This window comes from Malaclemys terrapin, chromosome 7 (assembly GCF_027887155.1).
Source record: "Malaclemys terrapin pileata isolate rMalTer1 chromosome 7, rMalTer1.hap1, whole genome shotgun sequence".
Classification (NCBI taxonomy): domain Eukaryota; kingdom Metazoa; phylum Chordata; order Testudines; family Emydidae; genus Malaclemys; species Malaclemys terrapin.
Genome location: NC_071511.1, coordinates 113,642,652 through 113,663,602, shown reverse-complemented (window position 1 = coordinate 113,663,602; position 20,951 = coordinate 113,642,652). Strand labels below are relative to the sequence as shown.

At 39.5% G+C, this 20,951-nt stretch overlaps 1 protein-coding gene across 1 annotated transcript in view; it reads right to left on the bottom strand.

The window, feature by feature from the left end:
- Positions 1-287: 287 nt before the first annotated feature.
- The window catches only part of SHTN1 (shootin 1), a 97,879-nt gene continuing 77,215 nt past the window's right edge, over positions 288-20,951 (bottom strand). Inside the window, exons 14-17 of the mRNA XM_054036256.1 lie at positions 16,335-16,388; positions 11,973-12,099; positions 11,021-11,204; positions 288-2,741 (exon numbers count right to left, since the gene is read on the bottom strand). Coding sequence (XP_053892231.1) covers positions 2,519-2,741; positions 11,021-11,204; positions 11,973-12,099; positions 16,335-16,388 — 588 coding nt within the window. The 3' untranslated portion in view covers positions 288-2,518. The remainder of the gene's footprint in view (positions 2,742-11,020; positions 11,205-11,972; positions 12,100-16,334; positions 16,389-20,951) is intronic.

The following is a 20,951-nucleotide window of genomic DNA, read 5'->3' as shown; positions in this document are numbered from 1 at the left end:
ATTGATTTTAAAATGATGCCTAAGCTTTATATAGAACAACAAACTATGAACAAGTAATAAGCAAACACTTTATGAAAACAAAAAAACTTGACTGTTATGCTATTTCATCACACAACACATCCTCAACACCTCTCGTCAGCCTGGTGTACATACGGAATTTTGCCCTGATTCTAGTAATTGACATCAGTGTAAAACCCAAGTGTAGACAAAAAGAGATGCACTTTGCACAGGTAGAAGAGGTTACCCCATTTTCAAGTAAGGAATAACAACAACAAGACTTCACAGTGTCTGGGAAACTGTCAGTAAGATTTTTAATAAGCAACAGTGAAAAGATAAATAATTTATATCAGTGTAACAGAAATAGTTTACATAAAAGAAATATTTTTTTTAAAAAACTTCTGGTTTAGGACAGCTTGCGGTTAACATATACAGCAGTAGTAATAATTTGAGGAAAAATACATTTATAAAATTTTACATTTTAAATTCAGTGTAAGCAGATACCTAAGTGTAAAATCAACTACTAAAAAACCCACAGAAATGTAGATATACAATAAAATGACAAATTTCCCCAAAGTTAGGAAATACATTTAGTTGACTAATTAGATCAACCCCAAGATTTGCTTAGCAAACATGCCAAAAAAAAAAAAATAATAAAATAAAATAAAAAGGCACAACTACCACATTCATGACTACCATTTTCTTTCTAAAAGAGAAACACCAGACAGCTCCATGCAAAGCCAAGCTAACAAACTGAACACATTCATCCTTTTCAATGGTTAAAATACTATCACTGTTTCTTATGGGCATTAAAAAAAAAAAATCTAATAGTGCATTCAAGTATATTACCACTCAACATCAGTAACACCAATCTTCAGTTTAAATTAAAAAATAAATCCCTGATTACATTTTGTTTGTTCAATGTAGTAGACAAGTAGAGTGAAATATTGTGCTGATTTTTAAAAACGTCTAAGGAATGGGGATTGGTAGTGAAGAGTAAGTTATATACCTGTGGCTCTATCTTCATTGGAAAGAAGGGCTGTGATAAAATGTGGTACTCACATGATAACACAACTCATGCCACCACAGTATAAGGCTTACAAAGATCACGTTGTAAGTTTGTGTATTAGTAATATTGGACCTGCTCTTGAAGTCAATGGGAGTGCTGAGTGCAGATCAATTGCAAAATTGACAGAGAGCCCCAATCCTGTATACATTTACTCAAAGAAGTCCAGTAAAATTTATTATTTATTACAGTAGCCCCTAGAGGCTCCAACCAACTTCAGATCTCCACTGTGTTGGGTGCTGTCTGTGCCCTGAAGAGCTTACAATCTCAACAGACAAGATGGACAAAAGTTGGGAGACCAAGATGGGGAACTGAGGCACAGAAAAATTAAGTGATTTGCTCCACAACATATAGTAAACTGTGTTAGTAAACTGGGAACAGAATCCAGATTTCCTGAGTCCCGACCCAGTGCAGTAACCACAGGCCCGTCCTTCATCTTCAACTCAAAAGGATTTACATTTACTTCAGCGGGAGTTGGCTCAGGACCATGAGTTGGCTCATTAAGCCAGACTACAATGGACTCCCCTTGCATAAGGATTATTTACATGTGTAATGATGTGCAGGAATGGACTGTCACACTGTGATCTAGTAAAGGGTGAGTGGAAATGTCCACATAGGCACAAGTTTTCAGGATTGGGCCTTGTTCATTATTTTCCTATCACACTCTATATTGAGGACCTCACTCCACTGAAATCAATAGGAGTCTTTCCATTGATTTCAATGGAAGTGGGATCAGATCTTAACAGAGTTTCAATTCCCAAAGGCTAAGGAAGCATCAGTTTAACAATCTAAATTTAGAAACAGTTACCAAAACTGGTACCAAACTGGCAAACTGCACTGCCTGTTTTCCCTGCTCGTGTCAACCGTTTACTGGAGAGACCATTTCACGTTTGTGCTTTAAAATGATTTAAAATAGCCTGTGTGGAGATGTTAGTGAGAAGGAGATCAGTAGAAGCCCTGTATTAAATAGGTATCAAAACATTTTTAAGGCAGTGTCTCTAAAACTGATTTTTATTGATATTACCCAGTCTAAATGAGGAAAGGTACTTTTCTGTGATTACCTACTTAAGGCCTGATCCAAAGCCCACTGAAATCAGAGGGGGGGGGCCTTTCCGCTGACTTCAGTGGTCTTTGGATCAGTCCCTTATTGGCCTTTACAAAGTATCCAGTTGTTAACACAAAAAAGGATTTTTTTGATAAAATTAAGAAACAATATTGTGAGTAACCTATTATCTAGGAAAATACATATACGAGGCCAAAACAAAAAGGGATTTTGAGTTGTATATAGTTATGTAACCTACTAATGCATATACCAAAACTGCATACAATAGGCCATTTCAGTAAGCTATTACTGAATATAGTTCTGAGTGCAGAATATACCCCTTGCCAATTCACTTAAGCAATTTACACTTACTGAGAAGGACTTCCAAAAGTCTCAGCCTTTTAGCATAATAATTAGCAGTTAGAGCTGTCTGACTCTTTTGCTTTATCAACACTAGTTTCTTTATATAATTGTTTATCTTTTTCTTCTTTCATCTTGTGTTGATTTATGATTTTTTCAGGCATCTGGTCTTTGGTTTGTGCTTCACTGGCGGAAACAGGATCTAAAACTACAATGGATTCCGTTTGATTTTCACTGCTAATAGCTTTTCTTGCAAATCCCACATAACTAGGTGACCTGGGAAGAAAAGTAGAATAAATAAATACACAGATAAAAGGTTTCATCATCACATTTTTGGAACAAAAGTGAGCAGAAATGTATTTAAATTATTAACAGCATGGATGACCAAGACAGTTACATTGTACAGACAATGACAAGTATAATAATCAGTTAATATACTAAAAACACTATGAATTTAAGTAGTAAACTAGGAAAAATTAAGTTATACAGCAGCAAACAAGGGCTTTCAGACTATGAAGGAGAAAGTCATTTTTAAGTGACATTCTCTTTTCTGTGATCTCTCTATACCAGCTCATAGCTGGACCCCAGGTTTTAGGTTCTACATGTCAGCCAGGGAGATGGCAGTAAATAAAACTCAGGATTTTCACACCATAATCCTGTGGCGAAGTAGGGAGAACCTGGCTTCTTGTCCCACATCTGCATTCTGCACCCTTGAAGAGGATGAACACAGCCTCTGATGTCCTAAACTCTGCCACATGCTAGAGAGGCAGACCTAGATGGTCAGATTTTCAAATTGTGCTCACCACTCTGCATCATTCTCAATGTAGAGTACTTTTGAAAATCCAGCCTTGAGATTCACTAACATGCAGAGGGTAATAGGCCCAGATTCTACACTTTTTGAGATAGGCTTATACTCTGATAATTTGCTGTGGGGAGATCCTCACAGGAAGAAGAATATTTGTGGGTGCCTGCCTAGGGAGATGACCACGAAGCAAACTGTAAGGACTTGCCTACTTTAGGGAGTTTTGTACTAATGAAGTTACATGCGTGCAAACCCCTAATGTAGATAAACTGCACCAGTGTTGAATAGGGCTAGCACTGGTATGACTTAGCCTAAACGAGACTACGGAAGGGGTCTACTTGGGGCAGCTACATCCTTGTGACTAGGTAAGCATGGGCAGATGAATTACATCAGTGCAAAAATCCCAAATGTAGATAAGCCCTAGATTCACCACCAAGTTGGTGACTCTGCTCTCATGGAAGAGCTAACTACACATGACCACTGGGTTCAGCTGCACATGCTTGCCTGGAGCTGCCAGTAAGGGAACTTGAGTATTGAAAGGAAAAAACTAGAATCTACTAAAGGAAAAGAAATTAATGTGATGGTTCCATCTCTTATGAGCTGCCCTCTCATGTGACTGTTCGGTCAGAGACAGAAAGACAACAGGGAGAGGGGGCACCTGGTTCAGCAACTGAAACTCAAGTGATGAGATTTCACGGGCTCCTACCTGACTGACAGGGAGGTAGTAAATTCTGCAACCTGAACTGATGCAAGTGAAGTCACAGAAATGGCAAGTTGCACTGAAGGTTTGTATTCCATACCCTAAGAGTGAAATTTCTCATCTGTTTTACGCAAGAGACAAATGTTTTGCATCTACATTTCAAACGGCACATCGTTGTTTGTATTTAGTGAAATTCCACGTTCAAGCGACCTTCACAAGCATCATGTCTAACATAAGAGCTTCAGTACAAGTTAATTAATTCTGAAATTGGCACTAATAGATACAGTTGCAGACTCACTTGAATACAGTCAAAACACACAAAATTAACAAGGAAAATAATGCTTATTTTATGCAAATGATGCCTCACTAGCTTATTTTTGCTGAAAATACAAGGTGGGATATTGTGAACATTATAGTGAATGAAACTTTTCAGAGCAGTGTAACTACAAGAGGGTTATTTTAGAAAGTGCTACCTCTGAAAAGCTGATTGCCCAACACTATAAAAATCATCAAAGCCATAAATGCCACGTTCATTTTTATTTCACTTCGGAGGTAACTATCTTTCAAATCTCAACAGCTGGACTATTTAATACAATCTGGTGAATCAAAGTATAATTCTTCACTGGGCTCACAGCAGGGAGCCTGCATTAGTGTGTGGCAGCCATCCAACAACTGATGCGCAGCCAAACACTCTGAAGTCTGTTTCACTTACAATAAAAATGGATAAAACTGCAATCATATTTACCACCTTCAAGGACAGAAAAGTGAAAGATTTAAATCTGTCGATATAAAATAGTTTAATGGAGAAATCCAGTGATTAAGTCCAGTGTTATATTTTCTAGTGTAAAAGAAGAAGGACTATTCACAGTTCATTTTACTAGTATTTCCTTCGTCAAATCCTTTACACAGCTACACCAGTTTGTCAGGACTGCTGCTAGGGAGTGTTACTGTTTAAATTATAAATCCCATTTATATATCTCACTCTTAACAGTTCAAATAGAACTGAAATTGGACATAATAAAGTTTCAGCCCAAGAGTAAATATAAACTCATTTTAAAAAAGCGAGAAAATTCCATGCTTTGTCCAAAAAAACAAACCACACCAACTTTTATTGCCAGAAATAAAGCTTGGGAGAGCAATTAGTGCATAATATGGTTAACTGTCTTTTTTAAAAAAATATATTACTACAAATCCAACCAACTGAGATATTTACTTCCAGCTCTATACAAAGCTTCTTTCCATTCAGAATTTTATTTTGGATGTCAAACTCAAATTATTAGTTGTGCAAATGTGTGTTGAAGATGGAAATATTCTCTGAGTTCATATTTACATAATAATAGTGCTTAAATCCACACATATTACATTTTTCAAAGCGACTAAATGTTTCTAATCTATTATATGAAACCTAAATACATTTTTACATGATAAACAGTAATATAACTGACAGTCTAATATGTCAGCTCCCCTGCAGTTTCGAGCAGGAGTGCTTGTAATTTTAACATAAAAATACCCACATTAACACCGTGACACAAGCCAACAAAAGCAGTAAAACAAAGAGTTATGACTGACAGTCCATCTGAGAACTAGTGCCACTACGGCTTTTGCAATGATTCTGACCTTGGGGGCAGCTGCAGAATAACAGGACAAACTGAGGACCAGTTCTGTCAGCTCTGATGTGGATTTTTCTTTTTGTCACTGGTTTGCACTGTAACTTTAAGACGATTTAAATCCGGTTTTCTGTTAATTATATCATTTTGTTACAGATATTAAAAGCCAAAGAGTCTTTTTTTGATTCATGTTTTGATCCCACATTTTGATGACATTAACACAATTCTACACTAACTATGATTTCAGGATTTCCCTATTAATTTACCGTATTGAAGCAAAATCCCCTGAAAAGTGTGTTATCCTCATGCAAAACTAAATATGGTGTGAAGCTTTATGATAGTTGTGGACTAGATTACCATCATATTGTGGGACCACTACAGCTTACACTACCTAGAAACCAAAACTGTGACTCTGGTTCGGTTTTGAGTGTTGTTGTAGCCGTGTCAGGCCTGAGAGACAAGCTGGGTGAGGCAATATGTTTTATTGGACCAATTTCTGTTAGTGAAAGAGAGAAGATTTCCAGCTACACAGAGCTTGTCTCTGAGACTTGGTTTGTCATTTCTTTGTCTACTAAGAAAAACTTCCCTACAACCTCTCCCAGAAACTAAGGTGAAATTCACTCCTCTACTACAAAACTTAAGTAAATGGGCTTTATGCACAGAATTGAACAGGGGGTCAGTGTGTGTGACATTTATCTCCCTCAATCCACAGGCAGGTCACAAGGCTACAATGCAACTTTCCAGGGGCTACTACTCCAACCTATGTGCCCTTTACAACGCCCTAAGCCAGATCAGTAACCTGTCTCCCGACCTAGTGACCCCCTTCTGCACCAGGCTATTTAGGGAAGCACAGGTCCACTGTAGCCGTCTATGGAGATGTGGCAGACATCAGCTGGCGAGTAAATTCATCCATAAAGCGTGAGCATAGCAAGTGCTGCAGAAATGCATATGAGAACATTTCAGAATCTGTAGCAGAGAAGTGAATAAAATGCAAAGGACTAAAGGCAAACACCCATTATATTAGTACATAGAGATAATGAATTTTCACAAAACCTTCTTTACACTCTAGTTCTTTTCAAATGTGAGTTTCAGGAATGTAGAAATTGCCACAGTGGATTAGAAGAATGGTCCAGCTATTCCTTTTTCCTATCTTTGACAGTTGCCAATACCAGGAGAAAGAAATCTTCTAACAGACAATCACAGAATACCTTGCCCATGTTGGAAGTTCTTTCTTAAGCCTAGGCAGGTAGTAGTTAGCTACAAGGAATTTAATGCTCAACAGAACTGAATTTTTAGAAATACTCCATAGTCAGTGGGCTGGATTTTCAAACCACCTAAAAACCATTGTCACTTTTATGCCTGTCGTAGCATGTACTTGAATAATCAGTGAAAGTCACTGAAACAGAATGGTTTTGAATATTGTTTCAGTGTCAGCACTGTAATTTAGGGTATTTTTTATACATACATACAAATACATTATATATATATATATATATATATATATTATATATATACACACACACACACACACACACACACACACACACACAGAATCTATGTCAGCTACTTTTAAAACTAGTTGTTAAAAATAAGAAGATTCTCAACTTCCAGAACATCCCATTGTCCTCCTCATTTTGTTGTTCAAGCTTAATTGTCCATGTTCAACCTGCACACGGAAAACCTTTGTAGTTGTGTCTCGCTGAGGCCGAGCTGTTTCCTGCAGTGTCAGTAGACAATTCAGTGGTACTAAGATTACAGCTGAGAGAAGGAGAACAAATCCTTTAATTGTATAAAATCATCAGATTAAGCCTTCCCCTCTGTGTGGTTCATTCTGTTAACTGAGTCATCTACTGCCTGGAAACAAATGTTTACTAAGTGGAAAAAAAAAAAAAAAAAAAAAAAAAAAGGAAGAGAGAGGCACACCTTTCCTTTCTGTGTGTACACACCACAGGAGCCATGGGAACTCCCTTGGCTTCCAACCGAACAAAACATTAACTAGTCTCTCTTGAGGAATTGCCATTAAATTAGACTCCTGCTGGGATAAATGTTTGGGAGGACAGTTGTATGGGGAGTCGTCTTAAAGTTGAGCTAAGGCCCTCAATTTCTGTTTGTGACCCATTCCTTCCTTTGCCTCCCCCGCCTCAACCCCGATTCCAAACCAGCTTATTAACAGCTTCTAGCCTTCACTTTGTTAACCTGTTGTACTGAAATCACTGGACTGATGGTCAAAAACAAAGCATTGTCCTCTGAACTAATTTTTCCAAATTCTGAAATATGAGCAGTTAGTCTGTCTGTTTACAGGGATGTTTTAGAACTGACTTGCATCTACTCACGTGAGATCTAGTTCTAGAATCCTGGCTCAGACTGTGGAGCGCTTACATATATAGGTGTCAAGTATCAGAGGGGTAGCCGTGTTAGTCTGAATCTGTAAAAAGCAACAGAGGGTCCTGTGGCACCTTTGAGACTAACAGAAGTACTGGGAGCATAAGCTTTCGTGGGTAAGAACCTCACTTCTTCAGATGCAAGACTTGCATCTGAAGAAGTGAGGTTCTTACCCACGAAAGCTTATGCTCCCAGTACTTCTGTTAGTCTCAAAGGTGCCACAGGACCCTCTGTTGCTTTTTACATATATAGGAGTACTCCAATTACTTTATTTTAAGTCACTATCTTGTAAGCACTTATACACAAGTAACTTTATTCATGTGTTTAGTTCCATTTAAGCCAATGAGTGAAATTTTGGCCGCACTGAAGTCAATGGCAAAACTCTCATTGAGTTCAGTGAGGCGTGAGTCTACTAGTGTCAGTAAATTATTCATGTGTTTGGATTGCAAGGTTGGGCCTTCCCTGATTGCATGATCCCCTTCTGCAATGGAACTACTCACATGAGTTAAAGCTACTCAGTACGAGTAGAGGTTGCAGAATTGGGCCTTTAATATTAGCTAACATTCTTTAAGTACCACTCGGACAATGAAGCAAAAAGCAATACATCATGCAGGACTGTTTACATGATTTTTCGATAGGGATGCTATAGATCTTTACATTTAAAGTTAGAGCAAACCAAAGAAAAACAGATTATACAGGAAGAGTTCCTGTAATTAGGGAACCTGTACTCTTGCATGGCAGGGTGCACTGTAGGTGGTCTGACAAAACACTGAAAACAATAATAAAGGTCAAACCTTTGTCAGTGTTTAAAGAAATGTAAATGGTAAGGAGATGGATAAAGCCCCTTATCTTGGGCGGGAAGGAGGACAGTGACAATTGATAATTTGCTTGTACCTCTTGCTTAGGTGTCTGGTCAAAGCAGAGTGTTGTTTGTTTCTTACCAGCCTGGTTAACCAGGAAGTAAGTCTAGGATGCTGCTTAATTACAGTGTCAAGTTGTCAGCTGTGTTCAGCAAAATGATTTTGCCCTGACTTCAGTCCTCCTTCCAAAGCAACATACATTAGGACCTAGAGCAGGGATCGACAACCTTTGGCACGTGGCCCATGAGGGAAATTCGCTGGTGGGCCGGGACAGTTTGTTTACCTGTAGCGTCTGCAGGTTCAGCCAATCGTAGCTCCCACTGGCCGCGGTTCACTGTTCCAGGCCAATGGGGGCTGTGGGAAGTGGCGACCAGCACATCCCTTGGCCCACACAGCATGAAGGGGGAACAGCACAAGAGTCCCTATACTATCTGTATTCCATTGGAGGATCCTCCTTGACAGTAGCTTAGGCCAGTTTACACCAATGGAATAGCATACCTCACTAGAGAACCTGGCCCACAGCATTTGTATTGGTGCATTAACAGATAGATTAAAATTAAATGTGTCTTTTAGGTTCCCACAGAATAGGCAAGCTGCAAAATAAATTAAGCTTCACATATGCTTTTATAGCACGTAACAACTGTGACTGTCAACACAAGATCCTTTTCACTGTCAATTCACCACGCATTCTGCAAGACCTTGGGCCTGCAATTATTTCATTTCCTTTCTTGCAAATGTAATTTCCACTTAGTTTGGTGGAATAAAAGGTAGACAAAAGGTGGTAAGAGTCACAGAATTTTCTGATTAAGATTATCTGTTCAAAATGGTAAAAATCTATAGACTAACAATGCAGTGTTTCTCAGAAACTAACTCACCTCTACGGAATTGACTCTGTATCTGGGTATTGGTTAAAAAAAAAAAAAAAAAAAAAAAAAAAAAAAATACAGCTACACTGTTGAGGTCAAATTAACTCTTAAACACATTGAAATCAGAAAGATAAAGAGTAAGTATAGATCATATTTCTGTTAAGGACTCTTATTGAATATAATTCAGTGGAGGAAGACACCTGATTGGAGAGGGAAATTTGCTTTTAAAATTAAATCAGGATTAAATAAAACTATAAGGCACAAAAAGGATATAAGGCCTTTCATTAAATAAAAAAACAAAACAAAAACCAAAGAGAGAGAGAGAGATAAAAGCACCAACAAGAGAATAAAGCAAATACCAGTTCACAAAAATATATCTGAATTGAATTTCCAGTTCATTTGTCCCGATTCTCCCCTTTGAACTAAGCAATGGAGACCTACGAGAATAGGTGTTCTTTTTCTACTGATGGAACAGGAAATCAGAGGTTTAATTAACCATGATTATAATATTCTGCTGATCTGATTTGTCTCACCTATTTCCTTTTTCTTTAAGTGACAGACTACCTGACAGACTACCTGACAAACATCCTGGCAAGAGAACTAAAGCAAATCTGCAGACTAATTTCAAAAAGAGGTTTGCATTGTTATAAAACAAACTGATCCTCAACCGGATCCGTCTGAAATGTATATTTCTGAAGCAGGATTAACTCTTTGATGCTTAAATGGCACTTTGAAGCTTCAATCTGTTGTACCAAAAGAATCCTCTGTCTGTTGTGCCAAAATAGTATCTCATTCTACATTTTCTTTCAGCATCTAAATCCTGTGACTTCCGGATAGTTCGACATTTCCATTTCCTGCTGGTAAAAGTTATTCTGAGATTGTGAAAATGTGCATTCCTTTTAGTCCATTGGGGGCAAAAACCAAAACAAACACTTTTCAGTTGGTCAGGTTTATTGGATACTAATGTTGGATTTACAAACTGGCTGTTTGTTTTTTAAAACCAAGAATACACTGCCCACATGTATCCCCTCTTCTTTATTGAGAATGGGGAAAATACCTGAAGTGACACATTTTGCTATTCCTCAAAAAGTCCCACTGTCTTTGTAGCAAGAGATCCTGAATATCTCTGGGCAGTACATTCACTGACTCTAGGGTGAGAAGAGCCTTGTTATAATGGAGAGTTCAATCTCCAAGTGGGACTGAGAGATAACTTGTATGGGCAGTTACATATTGCACATTTTCCTGATTAACAAAGTGATGTAAATGGCATAAATATACACCAGTGAAATAGGTTTGGCATTAACATATGACTGGATGTCCATATATAGCATTACTTACTGAAATGTAACCTTAGAACTTGCGCTTCCTTTCATTTGAAGAGACCCTTCGCCCGACTCAGGTGTTTTGGAGCTGAATTCTGCCTCCAGAGTTTTCTTGTTCAATGCTGTTTGTGCTGTATTGGATTCTGAACCTAACACTGGCATGGATTTGGATTCTGATGTGGCCAAGACTCCAGCCGGACCTACAATCCAAACAGAGTTTAGCATTTTTGTTACCCCTGCTTGTCATGGGTATTGAATCACAGATCAGTTCAATGTAATTCCAGTCAGTTAGGTAGGTCAAATCGGTTCCTTAAAGAGTAGCTTCTAGTTCATGGAAAGTGTTGAAATGAATTCCATTTAGAATCAGCCTCTTTCTCTCTACAGTGTCAAAATGCCATGGCTCAATGCAGCCAAGCCTAGGATTTAGAAGGGTCCCATAGGAACTACAGAACCTCAGCTGCTGTCTGAATTCACTCAGCTGAGAAGCGTGGACTGGTGAGTATATTGAAGGTGTTAATGTTTCTCTTTTCTGCTATAAAAGGATATTTGAACAAAGCTTTAAAACCATTAAAAGCTGCCGCAAATACTTGTTCTTTGGAGAGAGTGAATTCAAGATGGCGGTCGTAAGCCATCATTCCCCTATTTTACATTAGTTTATGAAACACACCTTTGTGGGAAGCACAAAGCAGCAAAGTCAGTCCAAGGGCTTCAGTAATGCTGCCTGAGCTTGGGAGCAGAAGGTTTACAAGGGTGGGCGGAGAGCACTGAGACACACTTATACTAGAGAAAATCGTGATGGCAGAGTGCAGCTATTAAGGGGAAGTGGATCAGTTGGGAAGCAATTAGAGCTCTCCCAAATAACACTGGGTGAACCTGGAAAGGTCTTAAAGACAGAGTAATTTGGCGTTTAAATAGCTTTAACACAAGTTCTATAAAACTCAACAGTAGGACTATGAAGGACAACTTACTACTGCTGTCTTGCTCGGCTGTCACCTTCCTGCGCCGTAAAATTCTTTCTAACTCAGTTTCATTGCTGTCTGGGTCTGTTTCAAGAGATTTTAAGCTTCTTGAACTGGTGGATTTGTTGAGTGTTTCCTGTAATAAGAAATATTCATAGAAGGTCATCAGAACACAGGCCCTTCCAAAACAGTAGATAAGGTCAAACAAGTGAAACGGGTATTGGAGATGGTAAGTGTTATCATTTTAGATTAAGGAACAGTTCTGCTTGGTCAGCACTCTGAACCAGGAACTCCTGATTCTAATACTATCACAGAGCCCCTCTGGGACACTGGGCAGGTCACTTAACCTTTCTACCTCAATTTACCTATCAGTAAAATGGGGAGAACCATGATTACAGAGAGTTTGTGAGGCTCACTGGCCCATAATCAGCTCAGGAGGAGGCCCCTGGCAGTGGAAAATTCCATCTGTGGGGAAACCTGCAGGAAGACCTGGGCTGGCCAAAAAGGTGGTAGTACTGGCAAGGGAGAGATTATGTCTAGGTAATTTAGCACATCCCCTGAACAGACTCCATGAAGCCCTGACCTCAAGCTAACAATGCCCTTTCCTAGTGAATCCCACTCCGTAGCAAGGAGTCAGGCTAGCTCTGAGTGGGTAAATCTGGTGGAGTATTTCTAAAGCGCTATGTAAATGCTAAGTATCATTACTGGAACAAACCCAACTATTTACAGAAATACCAAAATACTCCCATGTAAAAGCTGTGAGAATCTTAACAAGATTTTACAAGAGGAATATCTTGTTAGTAACAAACCTTCTCTATTAGCTAAAAGCCAAAGAACCACATTTAATTGACTATTACAGTATGCAACCTTTTCTAAATGAAGTTCACTCCCAGGTGACACACAGTGTCAGCATGCTAAACTGCCCTACTATCCAAGCTTATAGCAGGTTCATTTAATTTACAAAAAGAAATACCCACTATGCTCGTGCTGATCTCACAAGTCCTTCAGTGCCCACCAAAAACTCAAGTATTTCCATAGGCCTGGCTGTGTCTTTTGGTGGCAGTATCAGATCTCTGGTTACTGCTTCCTTTTAGCATGCACAGAATGCAGACCAACGTCATCGCTGCCTTATACGGAGACTAACACTTTTGTAGCCTCTGGCTTAGGCCAAAAGGCAGGGTCTTATTTTACAGCCCTCCTAAGAAAAAAAGTCTTCCAAAGCTGAAACCTCTAAAAATGCTGCCACTGGAATTTTAACTGGCACAAACCATGCTCAGCATGCTCCTCCAGTCTGGCTGGAGTTCACTGCCACCTTGTCAAATACCAAATTGACTGTAAAATTGCCCTAAATGTTTATAAATGGAGCTCAAAATTTGGGACGTGTATTTATTGCTGTCTCTCTCTGAGCCTCACCATTGTTTGTGACCCTTGTAAAGCCTGTTTGCTAGCTGGCAGCTGCAAAAAACACATCTAGAGACCCACACAGCATGTTTTCAAGTGGTGTATCCCAGCTCAGATCAGGCTAGATCAAAAAGGCTGTGTCAAAAAATCTCAGGACTAATATTTAAATAAAAACAAAAAACCCAAACCACCACCCCAACAACCTCCTTACGGACAGAATCTTTTGTATGGTATATGGGCCTGATTCTCAGAAGTGGTGGATATGCTCAAGGGGAGTTGTGAGAAATCATTTAATACACTAGGTTTACCCACGAGGATGTGAAGCTCATTTGCATGAAAGCAGCAATATGCATTTATTCACTGTTGAACTGTGTTATTAAATGAGTATTAGTTGTCAAAAATTATTATTAAAACACTGCAATCCAGCTCATTCCTTGTAATATTACACACATGTGACAAGAAATAAGGTTACATGTATTCTTTCCAGATGTTTATAACTACACCACTCTCACTGTAGTATCTCAATGCCTCCCACCAAGTTAAAAAGAAATTAATCAATGGCAATGGCCTTAATTTTTTCCCTACTTCCTTCTGATGGAGTCTGGGGTACTCTCTCCCTCCCCCATTTCCTTCTTCTCTTCTCCTCCAAATTCCTTTTCTCTTTTTCCTCCAGCTTGTCTTCACCTCCTTTTGTTCCTCCTCTTGCTTCTCCCTCCTTTGCTAATTCTAGTTGTGTCTGTGAAAAAGCCAGGCCAAAAGAGTGAGTGTACAAAGACCCTGAGACCTGTGGTCATACAGATCTCCTCCTGTATGAATGCAAAGTCTTGGACCTGTTGTCAGACAAGCCTGGTCTCGCACTGTCATGAGATTCTCACTGAAGTTGATAACTTCATAGTGTCTCACAATTACTCCCAAAAGGCATCATGTATCCTTTCAGAGAGACGTGGGCAGACAGTCTTGTGGGAGTCCACAAGGGAATATTCTGAATGTGGAGTTACCTGGCTCTGATCTCTGGGACAACATGACCAATATCAGCTGTTTCTAGGCCCTGCATTGTGCAACTCATTGCTAACCAGTTGAGCTTATGGACCTTGAGTTGGTTGCTCGCTGTTTTGAGACAGCACACAACTGGTATCTTCAGCTCAGTCCTATTCACTCTCTTCTATGGATCAACTGCTCCCTTGGCGCTATTTTCTGATATGGTATTGCCTTCCTACAGAGTTCCACAACAGGCATGAACGATTGTTACTTATTGTCATGGCTGCCAGGAAAAGTTTGGTCTCCAGAAGTGGTATATTTCTTCAGAGAGTAATCAGTGAAGAGATACAAGATACAGTGCTGTACATGTACACTCATGAATGGGGGTATTAGATTGCAAAAGCAAACAGCAGCTTATAAGCCACAGAGGCAGCACTACTTCCAGGACTCCATCAAAACAGCTTGTCCCTCAATAAGTTAAAATATTTTACTTTGTAGCTATTCTGAAATTAACTGAGCTGGGGCATTATTAATGAGTAATAGTCCTCAGCACTGTACTAATGTTACAGACCTAAAAGTAAACCAAAGAAGTGAGTTGCTTTCCTTGAACTCTGCAATTTACAGAATGAATATAAATGTGTTTATAACAATTATATGGAGGTCTGCATGAAATGCACAATTAGCACAGTAACAACAAACAAGTAAGTATTTATTTCTTCAGTACCCACCCCCATGTTAGTCACCTGACTGTGCATAATGATTAGTCTCAAGAATAGACTAGAATTTAGTTTATATAACACCTCTCATACTCTAAATATCCTGAAGAGTTACAAAAAGCATTGAGCTAGATACTGATAGCACAGCGATCATGGGTCTCCTCTTGTTCAGGTTGAAATCAATGGCAAAGGACACACTGAGTTCAGTCATGAAGAAGCAGCCCTTGACAGCAAATGAAACAGCCATTATGTACGCTGCAATATCTCACTTGCAGCCTTGGACAACAGAAGTTAGCTCCTAGCGGAATGTTAGCCAGGACATCAGGGTGACCCTCCAGTCTCTTCACAAAGGTGCCATTGGATCTTTAACTTACAACTAAAGAATAATTTCTGCCAAAGATGACAGAACTATCTCCAGTTTAATGCTACCCCAAGATTGCCACCCTTGCTGCAAACTCCCCTTTCTCAGCACATCACACTACGGGGCTTAAACTCAAAATCTCCTGGACTAGAAGAGAGAGTAACAAGGTAAGCCAAAGATGGTGGCATAAAATATTGTTCCTTCTTTTAAAATACCATAGTAATGGCCCCCAACACTGCAGTAGCAATGCTGTTAGCTGTAGCATTTTGGACCATTGCTGTACAATACTATAGTATATATTAATAAAGGTTATGTAAATCCTAGCATTGATTGTTAGGAACTGCAACATTGCCTATTAAGCGTGTGTGCAATAATATTAACAAATTATGGATAAAACCCTGGGCTCACTGAAATCTATTGCAAAACTCCCAATGGCTTCAACGAGGATAGGACTTCACTCTATGCATGTGCTGAAGTTACACCTCAACTTTTAACTCTCAGGACTAGAGAAGCCAAGTAGGAGAAGCGATGTTGATTTGACTCTTATTCAATACAATTTAAGCACCTATTCAGGAGAAGCAGCTACTGAACATGTACAATGTACAGTGTAAGAAATAAACTGAGCGCATTTTGTTAAAGATGAGCAAAATATCAAATATAACTGCTTTATGTAGTGACAATCAAATACATATATGTAACTATATATATAAATTTGTATATATTTATATAAATAAATACAAATAGAAAGATAAGAGTTCTAGGTCTTTAGATATCTAGATCTATTCAGATATCAAGAAAGAGGGAGTTAGAGAAATCTCTCTATGACTCTATTTATATCTATCCATCCGGCCTCAAAATGTCCTCTCATCTCACGCGAAAAGAGAACAACAGAATGTAAACAACATGTGTTCTTACCAGTATTCCCTTGAGTTCCTTCACTGCACTATCAGAGGCTTTTGGTTCTTCCGGCTGTAATTAAACAAAACACACACATCATGAAATCTGATACTGCAAATACCGACTGTGCAAGATGTGTGTGTTTGTTTTGCATTGTATTTTAGGACAAACACCACATGAATCTGCAATGGGTTTGTTGGCAAGGCCTATGTAAATTTATTAACTCACCACCCCTCAAAGTGGGACATTTAAAATTGCTAGTATTTCCGAAAATATTCCAATGCTTGGAAAGATATTAACTAGGAATTAAGGAGAAAATTAAATAACTTGAATTGTAGCGAGTATACTTTAGTAAATTTGAATATTAACATTTTAGCATAAAAACATTAAATAAAAATGAATGCAACAGAAGCAGGGAGTTCAAATAAAGTCCCCTTTTTACTACTGCTCTCCTTGATTCCCTACTTTTAGTGGCGTCCCCACCTCTCCCACACCACTAGAGGCAGGACAGATGTGGAAGGGAACTGGGGAGGGGCAGCCTTCTTTCCCATCTCAGAATCCTCCTCCCATTGGGGTGGGGAGAAGGGAACACAGGAATTTAGAGACAGCTAAATGGCAACAAAGGGGGAGTCTTCTTGCTCCGTCCTCTGCCCCATACTGTTCATATTAAGACAGACTATTGCTTTTGTCAAACCAGTGCCACAACATCATAGAACCCTCCCTCTACAGCCACTTGCAATGTCCCCACCCTTTTCCAGGCTGTCTCATGATGCCCTGGCAACAACGTTGGGTGCCATTATGGGAGTGGATGGTGCTCAGCACCGTGCAGGATTGGGCCCAGTGCACTCATTGGAAGATGCAGGTTCCCTGCTTTTCTTAGGATCAGGCCTGCTGGGAAGCAGCAGTACAATGGCAGCTTTCAGTCAGACACAGCAGAACAAAATCAGCAGGTTAGGGTCTATTACCTGAGTAGCATCTACCCCTTGAAATATTTCTGAGTGTTAGGGTTTGGTTCTTCAATTTTTTTTTTTTTACAATAAATATTTATAAGGTTCTCTAGGATACTAATTTCTGCTCTTTTCCTTTCAAGGTGCATAAATCTGACTACCTTAATTATTTTATTCCCCTTAGCCAAACGACACATTTTAATGAATGTGAATCCCTTTGTGTCATTATATTAGTGAGAGCAAGGGACGGGTGACCGTGAAAATGAGTTAGTTACAGTTAACAAAATACTGCCCCTGCCTACCCACCCTGCAGGGAGAAAAATGGAACAACAGATCCAACTGCTATCCAGCTGCACTCTATCTTGCTTGCACTTATTGCTTGAGGTATTAAGGTTCATCTACAGTATTTCAGCCCAAGTGTCTTTCATTCCCTTGAAGTCAACAGAAGTTAGAGGGCAGTCATCCAGTGCTGAATGAAGGCAATGCAGGGCCCCAGGCACACCTCTACATACAGGTCTGGCAGAGGGCTCACTATACTGTAACTCATATCAGCCCTGACATCACCTCGGTTGTCACTGTGACTCTGGCAGACCAGGTGCCAGCTCATGCCAAAGCCCCTAAGTCTCAGTGAACACTGCCAATTGCATAGCTGGAAACCAGTCTGGCTCACCTGTGTATTAGCATTATTAAAACAGATAAGTTTATAAGGACGTGTTTAGACTTTATGTAATGCTCATAGGATACTGCATTTATTGATCTCACTTATAACATCTGTACCCCATGGTATAAAGTTATATTGAGTGTTCGCATTATACATCTCCGTAACTGGGTAACTAACCAAAGAGGAAAGGAGCATTAATTAATGTAAAGTGCTGGTCCCCCACACAAGAAGCCCCACTGAAACCAAATGAGCCATTGTGAAATAAAGACTTTGCTGATTGCCCCATACACACCGTGAAGAGGAGACAGGGGCAAATACTTGTCCCATGAGTTTGAACTCTGGGGGCAGGAAATAAAAATCCCTGACCAGAAGGAACTGTATCACTATGCTGCTTGGAATTTGGAGATGGAAAGGGAGCCCCAAGCTGCTACGCTTGGGTTAGCTCTAATGGACATAGAAAGCTTGCATATTGCAGCAGCTTCTATGATGTTCTGGAACCTAAAACTGTAACTCATTATGTTTACCTGCTTTAACCTTGTAAATAACTCATATCTTTTTTTCTTTGTTAATAAATCTTTAGTTAGTTTATTATAGGATTGGCTACAAGCGTTGTCTTTGGTGTGAGGTCTAAGATGCAATTGACTTGGGGTAAGTGACTGGTCCTTTGGGACTGGTAGTAACCTGAATATTGTGATTTTTGGTGTAAGGGACCATCTATCACAAAGGCAAGTTTGCTTGGGTGGCAAGATAGACCAGAGTACCCAAGGGGACTTTCTGTGACTGCATTATTAGGCTGCTATAGTGCTTGAAGAATTAACACTTGTTACTTGGTTGGTGAAATCTACGTATAGGACTCACTACCAATTTGGGATTTTTGTCTTGTTTCTTGACAGTCTGCCCTGAGGTTGACTCCAGACAGCTTGACAGTCATAATATGTATCCAAAAGGTATCTAGTAAGGTATCATAGGTAAACTGGTGATGTGCTGGTCAGGAATACATTGCATGAGATATGTATGAATTATGGGCAAAGAGTTATGTATGTGTGCTGGGAATATGTTCTTAAAGGCAATGCATAAATCATGCTGGCCCTAGACAAAGGGCTGTGGATTTACCTGTCTCACTGGCTTGATTACAGGCAGAAGATTATGAAAGTATATTTACATAGAAGGTAAACAAAGCAATCAAGCTAATAAGCAGCAGAGGAAACAGCTTATAAACACTCTGGAGCACAGAGTCTATACTCCCAGCAAGCCTTCCTAGCTCTTGAGGCAGGAAAATATAAAGAGGAGCAAAAAGACATTTTAGTTATCCATCTCCTAGGGGACATCCCCTTCTGATTCTATGAATGTTGGATCCTCTGACCTGGAGGGCTGGAGATGCTGGTAACCTGATGTGACTAAGAAAACTGCTTAGGCAAAAAGAACAGGAGTACTTGTGGCACCTTAGAGACTAACAAATTTATGTGTTATGCATCCGAAGAAGTGAGCTGTAGCTCACAAAAGCTTATGCTGAAATAAATTTGTTAGTCTCTAAGGTGCCACAAGTACTCCTGTTCTTTTTGCGGATACAGACTAACACAGCTGCTACTTTGAAACCTGTCATTATGCTTAGGCAAAGATTGTAACTTGCTAAGATTAAGATTTAGCCACTAGAAAGTGTGTTTTGTTTGTAACCATACCTGTCTCTTCTTTCTCTTGCTAAGTATCACTTAAATCTCTGTCCTCTGTTAATAAATGTATTCTTTGTTTTACTATTAACCATCTGAGTGCTGTTATATTGAAGTAAAGAGTGAGTCCTCAGCTAGCCTAACAGGCTAGTGTGTGCACTGTGTCTTTGGAGGCAGCAAACTTGACTGTGAGCATCCAGTGAGAGGGACTGGACACTGTAAAGACACGTCTCTGGGGACCTGCGGAACTGACGTTCACCGATTGTTACCAGCAAGGCAAGGATTAGCCTGGCAGCGTATCAAGGGGTTTGTTTGTGAGGCCGGCAGAGTGGCATGGCACGGAACTGACACACAGTCTAAGCTCAAGCAAAGCTCTCCCTTGTTGAGGCAGAGGGGTAACATAGTGGCTTATAGTTCTGGGTGCCCTGAGGAAAGTGTCACAGGGTCCCTCAAACCCCACAAAGGGGCAGCAGGACCGCAGCCAAGCAGGGGGCTTGATTTGCATTGGCGATGGGTGTGGGCTCAGACAGCTTCCTTTGAGGCTCTAACAGCTCCTGTGCCCTCAGACATCACTGTATTGATTACACCTAGCTCATGCTTCCATTTTTTTCTTTACAACATGAAGACTAGAAATATAATTTCTTTTAATGAAAGCTGGAATTCTGATGTCACCAGAAGACTCTCCGAGCTAAGGCTGTAGTAAGAACCTGAAGGATCTGGGCCTTTACCTTAATGAACACTCTGAGGTCTGATCATCCTGCAAACACTTATGGTCACGAAGACCTTCTCACATTAGTAGTCCCACTGCGTTCCAAGTTACTCGTTTGTGTAAGCGCAGAATTGTCAACCCAATTATTCAAAAATCACGAGTAAGGTCTTAAAAAAAATTTAAAAAAAAATCGAGAGATCTTTTTAAAATGTTTGGCTTAAAAATTCCGAGGCATCTTGGATGCATTGTATTTGTTATCTAGTTTCTGAGCTTCTCCGTTTCATTTGGGATTATATTTTCAAGCTCACCTCCATAAGGACCACAAGGATTAGAAATGTACTTTCTAAAAAATACCAAAACAAAACATCAGTCTCTCAGGTAATCACATGACTCCAGGAGCTGTAGCTTTATGAAAAAACACCAAGAATCACATGAACTGTGACAAAAATCAAAAGAGCTGGCAAGACTCTCAGCATTTCTAGGATCAAACTCTTTCACAGTGGTGAAAAAGCTTTACTTTTTGGCACAGGGCTAACTTTTCATTTATTTTCTTAAGATAATTGCTACTTTAATCAAGAGAAGATTTACTTAGCTTAAATATAAACATTTGAAAACCACTATCCCATTATTTTACTTTTGCGTACAGGCTAT